The sequence below is a fragment of the Leptonychotes weddellii genome, chromosome X (assembly GCF_054177405.1).
Source record: "Leptonychotes weddellii isolate Sample4059 chromosome X, ASM5417740v2, whole genome shotgun sequence".
NCBI lineage: Eukaryota > Metazoa > Chordata > Mammalia > Carnivora > Phocidae > Leptonychotes > Leptonychotes weddellii.
Window position 1 is genome coordinate 77,202,258 of NC_138385.1, and position 12,655 is coordinate 77,214,912.

The 12,655-nt window shown below is 42.3% G+C and overlaps 1 protein-coding gene across 1 annotated transcript in view; it reads right to left on the reverse strand.

Moving 5' to 3' along the window:
- Positions 1-8,462, reverse strand: part of TSPAN7 (tetraspanin 7) — a 125,600-nt gene extending 117,138 nt beyond the window's left edge. Inside the window, exon 1 of the mRNA XM_081808994.1 lies at positions 8,317-8,462. Within this exon, the coding sequence (XP_081665120.1) occupies positions 8,317-8,397 (81 nt within the window). The 5' untranslated portion in view covers positions 8,398-8,462. The remainder of the gene's footprint in view (positions 1-8,316) is intronic.
- Positions 8,463-12,655: the final 4,193 nt, after the last annotated feature.

Consider the following 12,655-nt stretch of genomic DNA (forward strand, 5'->3'; position numbering starts at 1 on the left):
ATAAGTAATGTAGCTCGTGGTAGGGTCAAATCAAGAACTCTGGCTATAATTAAAATTGAGGAAAGTATTTCATTCTAATTGGACAAAAATTCAGCTAGTTTCTAAGCAACTACTAAGTGGAAAAGACTTAATGTTCCCCAAATGCTATAAAAGGTAGTGCACATATCTTAACTACATATTGCATATGGGAAGTAAAGTTGATTAAGAAAAGACTGTTCAGATTATAATATACAAGTCCTATAATAAACATGAAGGGTTATCATTGTGGTAACAGAAAAAAGGCAGAGCGATAACCCGGTTAACATCATACTTTGAACTCTGGTGCTTCCACATTAAATTAATACAGCAAGGTCTGAATTAGGTCAGAAGGCACATGGGCCTTCACCTGGTGGGAAGAAATTAGAAGAGCAGAAAAAGCAGCAGCAACCTTCAGAGCTTCATTCTCCTTTATCCAACTCTAGTCCCTGATGGCCATGTGACCTTAAACAGGCTGTGCCTTAGTTAGCCTGTTCCAACCTAGAACACTCCCCTTGACATCCAAAAGCTTTTAAAAAATTGGAAAGTAGATACCAGTATCTACTAGAACAGCCCAACTATCGCCATTTTAGATGCTCTAGTCAATCACTCACAAACAACTATGTATTTAATTAGTACCATGCAATGAAGAGATACAAATATAAAGGACTTTCAGTTAAAGATGATGGACTGAACACATCCATTTACCTTGGCTATCTCCCAAAACTCCACTGAAATGACACTAAAAGGATTTTTTAAACCCACAGTAACAAAGAGAATGGAAGAGGAGACAAATGCAATGACATTTTGGAAGCTGAGAAAAAGCCAGATCTTATGGCAGCTATGAGAAAAGCCAAGAACAAAATATTTGCACACAAGCACCCGCAAAAGGCAGCTTCATGCACACCTGGAACTGGGGATGAAAAGAGGCTAAAATAAGGAGGATCTGGTAAAAAAAAAAAAAATCTTTTGGAAAAGTAATTAGATCCCCTCCATCTTCTGTCTGTGGCCTTTCCCCATTCCAGCATAGGCTCAGATTTATTTTCTAGGGAAGGTGAATGAAACAAAGGGTCTCTGAACTGTGAAGCAAAAGCACAGTGGACATAGACTCTATACTTCAAATAGGAACCTAACAAAGGCTTATATACTGCACATGAAGACATCCAAATTCCTAACCTTTTTCATTCAAAGAGAGGATTAGAAGATGCTTCTGTAGGAAATCTGATCAGAACAAGGGAAAAGACCTAAAGATATTGACTTTGGTTCCAAAACTCAATTGTGCAGCCAAATCACCCAACTTAAAATCAACAAACTCCCACTTCATATACTAGGAGCTTCCAATCAGCTTAGTGCTCTACTCTTAAACATGTACAGAACAAACAGCAAAAGTTTATCAGAAATTGGAGGTCTGTGGGGCGCCTGGGTGGCTCAGTCGTTAAGCGTCTGCCTTCGGCTCAGGTCATGATCCCAGGGTCCTGGGATCGAGCCCCGCATTGGGCTCCTGCTCAGCGGGAAGCCTGCTTCTCCCTCTCCCACTCACCCTGCTTGTGTTCCCTCTCTCGCTGTCTCTCTGTCAAATAAATAAATAAAATATTAAAAAAAAGAAATTGGAGGTCTGTAATATGCCAGAAAACAGAGAAGTTTGAAGGAAATTATACAGAAGAAGCAAACTTAAAAAAATCATTAATATTCCCAGAGGGATTTTAAAAAGATACTACATTTTTGAAACAAGAGCAAGATGCTAGGAAAAGGAATATTCAGATCTCAAAAAGGAGCCCCTAGAAATCAACATATAAAACAAATGACAAATGCAACAGCAGGCAAAATCAAGTGGGAGCGATGTCCCATAAAGTAGAGCCAAAAAGATGAAGAGGTGGGGCGCCTGGCTGGCTCAGTCGGTGGAGCATGCGATTCTTGATCTTGGGGGTTGTGAGTTCGAGCCCCATGTTGGGTGTAGAGAATACTTAAAAATAAAATCTTAAATGAAAGATGAAGAGGTAAAAAATAGGAAAGAAAATTAGAGAATCTAAGAGGTACAACACTGAAAGGGAGAATAGGGAAAATGAAAGTAATCAAAAAAAACAATTCAAGAAAATTTCCCCAAACTGAAGGACCTCAGTTACCAGATTGAAAGGATCTACAGGAAGGAAATAAAAAGAAACATATAACAAGACATATTCTGGTGAAATTTCAGAGCACCAAGAACAAGAACGAGTTTTCAAAATCTTTCAGAGAAGGAAAAGCAGAATTTAAGAATTAGAATAAGATTTGATTTCTCAACAGTAACAAGAGCAAGAACACTGGGAGGAGGGGAGGAGACAGCAACAATTCTGAGGGTAAATGATTTACAAACTAGAATTCTATACTCAGCCAAACTATCAAATTAAGTGCAAGAGCAAAATAAGATTTTCACACCTGCAAGACCTCAAAATAGTAACCTACCATGCAAACTTTTCCAGAAAGTTACTAGAAGATTTGCTCCACCAAAATGAAAAAACAAACCAAGAAAGAGAAAAACAGGACATATAGGAAACTGAGGATCCAACATAAAAGGAGACTGGATTTCCCAAGATGATGGTAAACGGAGATTAAAATGATGTTGGCTCTTTCAAAGGCTCAGAGAAGACTAGTGCAAATTGAAGGTCAGAATGCTCTAGGAGAAACGTCTCCAGTGGGAACTGATAGGATTCATGAAGTGTTGAACATACTGAGTGAAGATACACAGCTCTTGGGGAGAGTATGGGGGTAAATTAGGGGCAAACATGGAAAAGGATATAAGCAAAGGATATAAAACAAGGCAATTTTTAACTACAGGGATAACAAAAAGCTGTGCAAGCAATCATAATATACACACTAAATGGCTCAGCTGTGAGTAGGCTTACCTAGTGAGCAGGCTTATATTAATGTAAACACTGACTAGTGCTCTAACCAGAACGATATATGATAATGATAAATGATATATTGGGGTCTACCCCAATATGGAAAGGATGTGAGTGTGAGAGAGCTAAATCTTCATCTTCCATAGTGGGAAGACAATATATAACACCTAATACCAAAAAGTTGAGAAGTAGTAGAACAAGTGCATCACTTAAAAATGAAGCAGCAGCTAGCAAAAGTGGGTAAACATTCTATTGAGATACCTGGCATATAAAAGCCATTTAATGAATGTTTATTGAATTACACTGATATGCAAAATAGTAAGTATAAACTTTAGTATGTGCCAAGATTCAAACACTTGGAAAAATGTTAGGTAATCCTCTTTAAGATATTTTTCTCCTCTATTTAACCCAAGGACCTAAACTTTCTGGATGACAAAAGAAAAAAGAAAAACATTTTGACCATTATGCTTTTAAATCCTCCCTAAGAAAGGTTGGTGATGCTTACCAAATGAAAAAAAGAATCACTCATATTTTGCCATAAGAAAATTTGATAGCACTATTGAAGAGCTAATTAGGTCCTTGGATATTCAAAGAAGAAATCAAATCCAATATATGCTGGAATGAAGCAAAGGGTATTTCTCCTCACATTATTTAGTGGATTTAGATGCAGTGGATTTAGAACTCACATGAGTGTCTAAAATGCATTAAAAAATTATAAATCAAAACAGAATTTACCTAATAAGTGGCATATTTATAAAGTTGTCCTGCTTGTTGTTAAAATAATTATCTTTGTTGTGAAGAAGAGATATTTTGCTTTGTAGTAGGACAAAACAGATATCTTTTTTATTCAAGTTTAACAAATTAAATTCCAATTCCAATTTTAGATTTTAGATAACTAAAATGTCCGGCAAACTAGCTGACCATAAAAATATAGTAACCAAACTATCATTAGGATAAGCAATTCTTTATAAAGTCCTCTATCCCATGTTTGTATACATCAATGTCAAGAACACATTAAATCACCGCAGGTAGACTGAAAAGAACACTGTTTTTAAAAGCCTCCCGATTAAGGTAAATTGAAATAAATAAATGAGCCCAAGAGTAGTCAATAAAATTTCATTTATTCATTCATTCGTTAAGTAAATACTTTCTGGGTAAACCTATTATGTGCCAGGCACTATTTGCTAATCTTTGAAGCAGAGGACAACTTACTCCTAGGGGTTTTTTTTTTTTTCCTCCTCTTCTATAAATCTGAAAATGAAACACATAAATCAGGGAAAATAAAGGATCCATTTACCTAGCATTCAGGTGATACCATTTACTGGAAGACAAATCATCTTATCCACTTAGACACTATTATATAAAGAACTACCTACCTTTCATCTTCAAAAAAGAATTACAGTACACCAGAGAGATTGTTTTTCTTCTCACATGGGACTGTGTTGAGCATGCTCTGGTATGGTGGGTTGCAAACACCAGTGAACACAGTTAGTTTTGCATAAGACTCTATTTTTCTTCATAGGATTTATTGTCAAGTCCGACAGTGTAGAGGTTGCAGGCACTGTTAATATTTTGAGCCAGATAATTCTTTGCTGTGAGGGCCTGTCCTGTGCTTTATAGGATGTTTAGCAGCACCTGTGGCCTCTATCCACTAGATGCCAATAGCACTCCATCCCCAGCTGTGACCCAAAAGGTCTCCAGGCATTTCCAAATGTCAGGAGATGGGTGGGCAATAAGGTCCCCTGTTGAGAACCACTGCTTTAGAGGAACACCTCAGAAGGGGAGAGTGATTGTAGACAGAAGAGGAGGCCAGATAAAACAAGGATCTCTTCCCTAACGTTAGACTTCTGCTTTAGTAAATGCTCAGGTACATCCACTTCTTGATGCTACTGGCCTACCACCATTTTAAGCTCAAATGTCTTCTGATCCTAAGTCTAAACTGAAGGAAGGGAAGAGAGGTAGTCCTATTAAAACAATTCACAAAAAACACAAAGGAAACAATTCTGTCTAATCTTCCCTCCCTCTTCCACTTAAAAGAACACCAAGGTCATCTTTTTTGTTAATTACCTAATCTAACCCCAAAAGTTTTGACAGATATTGGAGTACCTTCTATGTGCCAGACATAGTTCTAGGTGCTAGAAAAAGATAAATTTCTCAACTGTATTTACTGAATTGATAAATCACTCTAATAAACAGCATTTTCTTCATGATCTTGGATTTGGCAAAAGATTCCTAGATATGACCCTGAAAACACAAGCAACAAAAGAAAAATAGGTAAACTGGACTTTATCAAAATAAACTTTTGTACTTCAAAGGACACCATCAAGAAAGTGAAAAGGCAACACACGGAATAGGAGAAAATATTTGCAAATGATACATCCAATAAGAGCCTTGAATCAACAACATATAAAGGACACATGCAACTCAATAATAACCCAAATAAAAAATGGGCAAAGGATATGAATAGACATTTCTGCAAGAAAGACATACAAATGACCAAGAAGCACATAAAAAGATGCTCAACATCATTAGTTATCAGGAATACTTAACTCAAAACCACAATGAGATACCTATGAGGATGGCTAGAATCACAAAGTCAGATAATAACAAATGTTGGCAACAAGGTAGAGAAATCAGAACTGCTGATTTCCATACACTGCTCGGGGCGGGGGGCGGGGGGGAGAATAAAAAAAATGGTGCAGTCACTTCGGAAAACAGTATGACAGGTCTTCAAACAATTAAACATAGAGTTACTATATGACCCAGCAATTCCCAGCAAAGAGAATTGAAAATGTTTGTTCATACAAACATTTGTACGTGAACATTTATAGCAGCGTTATTCAAAATATCCAAAAGGTAGAAACAACCCCAATGCCCATCAATGGACAAACGGATGAACGAAATGTGATATAGTCATACAACGGAGTATTATTTGGCAATAAAAAGAAGGAACACAGAGGAATCTTTAAAATATTACATTAAGTGAAAGAAACCATTCACAAAAGACCACATACTATATGATTTATATGAAATGTCCAGAATAGGGAAATCTACAGAGACAGAAAGTAGATTAGTAACTGCTTGGGAAGGGGAGGGGGATGATAGCTAAATGGTATGGAGTTTCTTTTTTAGATAATGAAAATGTTCTAAAATTGACTGGGGTGATGGTTGCACATATCTGTGAATATACTAAAAACCACTGAATTGTACATTCTTAAAAGGATGAATTATATTTCAACAAAGCTGTTTTTAAAGAAAGGAGCCAGCATTTAAAGTACAATGGAAAACAGGACATTTGGACATTTTATTAATGAGAATGTCTTATTTAAAATACCCTCGAATCTGCAGAGATCTCATTCTTCTGGTTGTGAAATGATTATTGAATGCTATTTAAACTACCGAAAATGCTCCAGGTAAACATCTTATTTATGATTATAAAAAAACTTAGAACGCAGGCATCAAGAACTTCAGAGGACATAAAATGCAGTGCTTGTCTAAAATGTATTAGGGGGCATTAAGTAATTATATGCACGGGGTGGGGGTGGGAGGTAAGCAAGAAGAGTTAAAGAGATCAGATGAAAAGCCTCCTTCTAGAAGACTCCCTTCTTCACCAGCCTGCAGTGATGATGGAAGAACACCTCTCCATATATACTGTAAATCTTATTTTACAGGAAGCTAAAAATAATCACCCATATGATTTACTCCAGTAACAAATAGGAAGTCAAGCAAATACTAAAGTGCCAAACAGAGATTTAAGGAAATAAAAAACTAAACCAGTTCCCAGGAATGGCTACTGGAAAGTTTCGGCAAAAATGTTCAACCTGTGTCGTTTTCAATCCAAATAAAGTCCGTTTCTGTGTCTGCTTTGTGTGATATACCAGTTAATCTAATCCTATCTCACTGCAGAGGAATGTCTGGTCCCCAGAGTCCACAGTTCCCCGACCTGAAGAATCACCAATGCCAGTGACAAGGAAATGCCACGGGGGGGGGGGGGGGGACATTCATTAGAGATTTTTTTTTTCATCCTTAATAAATCTCAGCTCCTGCCTTGGTCATTACAAACAGTTGGTCATTACAAACAGCCTAGTTCACCATCAAACCAAGTCTGGGTACCTCACACAGTACTGTGCCCGGTTTCAAGCCAAAATTAGGTCTATTTGGGGTGGGGGGGGTGGCACAGAGAAAAACAACCAAAGGCGGGATGAGCTTTTTCTACAGAGCCTCAGGTTTCAGAATGACAGCCTTGAAAGGTGAAATGACCCAAATTATTGGGGGGGGGGGTGGTAACAGACATTCATTCTCCTGCAGGGTGGCTGTGGCTTGGTGTGGAAATGGGGAACTTGGGGAGGGGGTTTCTACATGGAAAGAGAAACAACAGGGAACGGTCTTTAGGTACCACCCACCCCTCCAAGTGAATCACTGCAGTGTCAGCCCTGCACCGATTCCACGAATTGCCAAACAGGATGAGGTAAGGCACAAGCCTTGCCCCCCCCTCCAGCTACCCCCGCGCGCAGAAGGGCGCATCCCTGCGCGAGGTGCACCACGCAGCCCCCCGAGGCCTCAGCTGAGGGGTTGACGTCACCCTTCTGCATTGAGCTTCAAGGACTGGGAGCAGCACTGGTTAGATGGGGAGTAGAGTTGGGGCGCTATTGCTGTCACCAAGTGGCGGGGGTCTACCCCCAGGACTCTACGGATTGGGTTCGCGCAATAACAGACCAGATGAAGAGCGGAGGGGTGGAGGGGAGTGGGAAAAGGGTCGTAAGACGCACCTCTTGGGTCCCCGGGGAAGCTCAAAGGAGCCTAGTTTATGTAAGACCCTCTCCCCTCAGTGCGTCTCCGCGCGACGGCAGCTCCCTCTCCCCATCAGTGCGCTTGGGGGGCTCTGGTCGCCCTTCCCCAGCCAGGCAGGCACAGGGCTCCTGGTACCTCCCTCTCGCAGCCCCGCGGGGTTGGGAATAACCGGGAATCTGGGATCAGAGCCGGTGCTCCCGCGCCCTCTCCCAGCCAGGTTAGCTCCTAGAGGCACCGCGAACAGGCTGGTAAGGGAGGTCGGGGAGGGGTGTCCAGAGAGGGAAACCGAAGAATAAACCCGCAACTTTCCCTAGAGCCTGACCCTATCCCGCGAGCTTAAAAAAATAAATCAGTGCATTAAAACAAATTTGGGAAAGGTCGACAACCTGCGGTCACCGCCACCACGCAGCCCCTTGCAGCCTGCACCGGGGCGGGGTCCAGGATCCGAGCAGCCCCAAGCTTGCACCCCGCCATCCTGCAGCCCCAGCCCAGCCCCCTGAGCCTATCTCCTTAAGGAGGGGACCGAGATGAGATTTTTGGTTTGGGTTTTTTTCCCCCCTCTTCCTTTCTCCGAGCATCACTACGGATTGACGGCCGGAGGCCCGGCCACCCACCCGGCGTGGCCACTCACCCAGAAGACGAAGGAGTAGATGATGAGGAGGGTTTTGAGACAGGTTATCACAGGTTTGGTCTCCATTCTCCTCGATGCCATACTACAGAGCTCCGGCGGCGGCGGCGGCGGCGGCGGGCTGCGGGCGGGCGCGCGGGAGGGGGAAGGAGGCGGGGCGGGGCGGGGCGGGGGCGCGTGCCGCGAGAGGCCCCGTGCGCGCGCAGACGAGGCCGTGCGCGTGCGTGAGCGCGCACTCTGCGGGGCGCCGATTTAAGGATCGGGCGGGCAGCGACTGCGCATGCTGAGAAGGCGGCCCGCGCAGGCAAGCCCGCGCAGGCTCAGACCCCCAGGCCAAGAGCCGGGCAGGGCCGCGGGGAGGGAATGGAGGAGCTTGGGGGCAGGGTCGGAGGTCAGCGCAACCTCTTCCAGGCCGCCGTGGGCACGTAAGTTTCTGCTCGATGCACAGTAGGGCTTTATATTTGCAGGGATATCTGCACCTGGCGACACGAGCTTTATTGGCATCCCCGAAAAGCAGTCACGTTTCTCCATTTAGGCGCCCCACCAGGCCTTTTCAGATGGAAGTGGCCCCACAGTCCTGTCCTTGGAACAAGCCGGCCTTGTCTGTGCCAGGAACAGACTGTGACAGGTGGCCAGAGATACAGCTGGAGGGATGGTCAGGAACCTGGGAGCTCACACACCCCAAACCCTGGCCACGACAGGAAGGCCATTTTTTAGAGGTCCTCATGTGAATTTTGCAAATGATGCCGAACGACAAGTTTCTATATGAGGGTACCATTCTTTCTGCACATAAAATGTATAGCAGATAACAGAAAAAAATGTTTAAAGTGCCTAAGAACCATTTTTCCCAACCTAACAAGTTCAAACCACCTCACACCCAGGAAAGAGAGCTGTATCGATGAATGGATAAAGAAGATGTGGTCCATATATACAATGGAATATTACTCAGCCATCAGAAAAGATGAATACCCAACTTTTACATCAGCATGGATGGGACTGGAGGAGATTATGCTAAGTGAAATAAGTCAACAGAGAAAGTCAATTATCATATGGTTTCTCTTATTTGTGGAACATAAGGAATAGCATGGAGGACATTAGGAGAAGGAAGGGGAAAATGGGCAGGGGGAATTGGAGGGAGAGATGAACCATGAGAGACTATGGACCTGAGAAACAAACAGGGTTTTAGAGGGGACGGGGGATTGGTTAGCCCGGTGATGGGTATTAAGGCGGGCACGTACTGCATGGAGCACTGGGTATTATACGAAAACAATGGATCCTGGATCACTACATCAAAAACTAATGATGTATTGTATGGTGACTAACATAACATAATAAAATTAAAAACTACAAAAAAAAAGCTGTATCAAGGTCAAAAAATAATGTTCAGAAATAATTCGGAAGTTCCTCAAGAAGCTAAACATAAACATACCATATGACCCAGCAATTCTCCTAGATATATACCCAAGAGATATGAAAACATGTTCACACAAAAGCTTGTACAGGAATGTTCATGGCATTATATATCGTAGCCCAAAAGCAGGAACAACTTTAATGTTCATCAGTTATGCATGGATAAACATAATGTAGTAAATCCATACAATGGAAAATTATTTGGCCACAAAAAGGAATGAAGTACTTATACATGCTGCATGTATGAACCTTGAAAATCTGCTGAGTGAATGAAGTAAGCGAGACACAAAAGACCGGTGTTGAATGATCCATTTATAGGCAACGTCCAGAATAGACAGATCCACAGAGACAGAAATAGAGGTTGGGGGGGGGGCAGGGATAAGGAGTGACTGTTAATGAGTAGGGGGTTTCTTTTTGGAGTGACAAAAATATTCTGGAATTCAATAGTGGTAATGGTTGCACAGTTTTGTGAACCTACTAAAAACCACTGAATTGTACACTTTAGAAGGGCGGCTTTTATGACATGTGAATTATATCCCAATAAAAGAATAATGTACACTCCACCCAGATTTCCTGTGGCTGGTTTGTAGGGGAACACACAGTACAGATTCTGTGGGAGATTTAGCTTGATTCCTGAGAGATTCTGCAGTCAAAATAGCAACACTATCACAGGCTAACTCTATCGTGGATGATGATAAGGACACCTTTTGCGAAAGAGTAAAAAACAGTCAATAGGCTTGAGGAAAGCCTGCCAAGGTCAGTTGTTGCAGGAGTAATTATTACCTCCAGTAAGTTGTACATGGTCCCAGGTCAGTGAGGTCATTGTATAAACAGGACACAAACAGGAGGAAGAGGAGAACCTGCTTAAGGAAATGATCAACCATAACAAAAGGATCTGTGGGCATAGAGGGGAGTGGAGAGAAATATGGGTGCAGGTGAAAAAAGATTAGGAACAGATTGGCAAGTGTTCTGTTTTAAAGGAAGTTCCCGCACCATTATTCTCAACGCTGGTTACTCATTTGGACCACCTGGAGAGCTTATTTAAAAAAAGCAAAAAACTATAACTACCTGTGCCCAGTCCCAGGTAGCCTGAATCATTTGGTCTCAGCAGTTTCTAAGTTCTTTAGGTGGTCCTAATAGGAATCAAGAGTTGAAGGATACTGTCCCTATTGCAATGAGCTTAAACCCAACTTCAGAAAGGAGTTTTCTCCTACATTTTTACAGTCCCCAGGAAGCAGCAGCAAAAGGATACTGAACACTTCAAACCCAGTGGCTACGCTTAGCCTCAAAAGATCTTGCCCATGCATAATTACACTGTAAAGGAGTCAGAAATCTCAATTTTCAACCTAACAGGGACACTGCTGAGCATCGTAGATAATTTTATGAGTTAACAAATGATATTCACAGATGGTGCCCATCAGCTCAACTATTTCAGTTTGGAGCTTTCTGGGGATAACTTTTAGGTCCAGATTCTTGAAAACTTGGACTGTTCTAGGAAAAATAGATTATTTAAATGTAGAGATAAATATGAATATTCGATAATGTAATTAATGGGTAAATTTACATAGCTTATCGCTAAATCCTTGCTACTCAAATTGTGGTCTGGGTGATTTCATAGGGTGACAAATCATCCCAATTTTCCCAACACTGAGGGGTTTCCTTGTACTCTGGATTTTCATTGCTAAAGCCAGGAAAGTCGTTGGCAAACCAGAACAAGTTGGTCACCCTACCCTTGAACCTGGCATCAACTGGGAGAGCTTGTTGAAAATGCAGAACCTCGGGCCCCACTCCAAGTCCGTGTTAACAAGATGCACAGTAATGTCTGTCAGTTTGTCATGGATTGAATTGTGGCCCCCCCCCAAAAGATATGTTGAAGTCGCACCTTCAGTACCTCAGAATGTGACCCTACTTGGAAATAGGGTTGTTGCAGATGCAATTATTTAAGCTGAGATGAGGCCATACTGGAGGAGGGTGGGCCCTTAATCCAGTATGACTTATGTCCTTAAAAGAAGAGACATGAGGAGGGGTCCATGTGAAGGCACAGGGACACACGGGAAGGGCATGTGGCCAATCGGAATGACACAGCTGCAAGTAAGCCGAGGAACGCCAAGGAGTGGAAGAGGCAAGAAACAATTCTCCCCAGTCTCAGAGGGACCATGGCCCTGCTGACACTGTGATCTCAGACTTCTGGCCTCCAGATCTGTGAGGGAGTAAATTTCTGTCATGCAAGCCACCCATTTTTGTGGTACTTTGTTAGAGCAGCCACGGGAGACTAATAACATGTCTAAGAGTCACTGATGTCCGGTTGCTCAAAATAGAACCACAGTGACCATATCCCCCAGCAATTCCATTGCCAAGTAGATACCCCAAAGAATTGCAAACAGGTGTACAAACAAAAACTTGTACATGAATGTTCACAGTAGCACTAGTTATAGTAGCTGAGCGGGGGAAACAGCCTCAGTGTCTACCAGCTGACGAACAGATCAACAAAACATGGTCTCTGCATACGGTGGAATATTATTCAGTCATAAAAAGGAGTGAAGTGCTGACACATGCTACAACGTGGATGAATCTTGAAAATATACTGAGTGAAAGAAGCGAGACACACAGCCCACATATTGTGTTATTACTACATTTGTATGAACCATCCAGAACAGGCAAGTCCAGAGAGACAGGAAGCAGATTAGTGGTTGCCTGGGGCTGGGGGGAGGGGTAATGGGAAATGACTGCTTGGTAGTTCCAGGGATTTCTCCCGAGGTGGTGAAAAAGTTCTGGAGCTAGACAGTGGTGATGGTTGTACAACATTGTGAGTGTACTTAATGCCACTGGATCGTACACTTTAAAATGGTTAAAATAGTAAACTGCGTGTGTATTTTATCACACACATAACTCAACCACAGCAAGTCCAAAGGCCCTGAGGCCTGAAGGAATG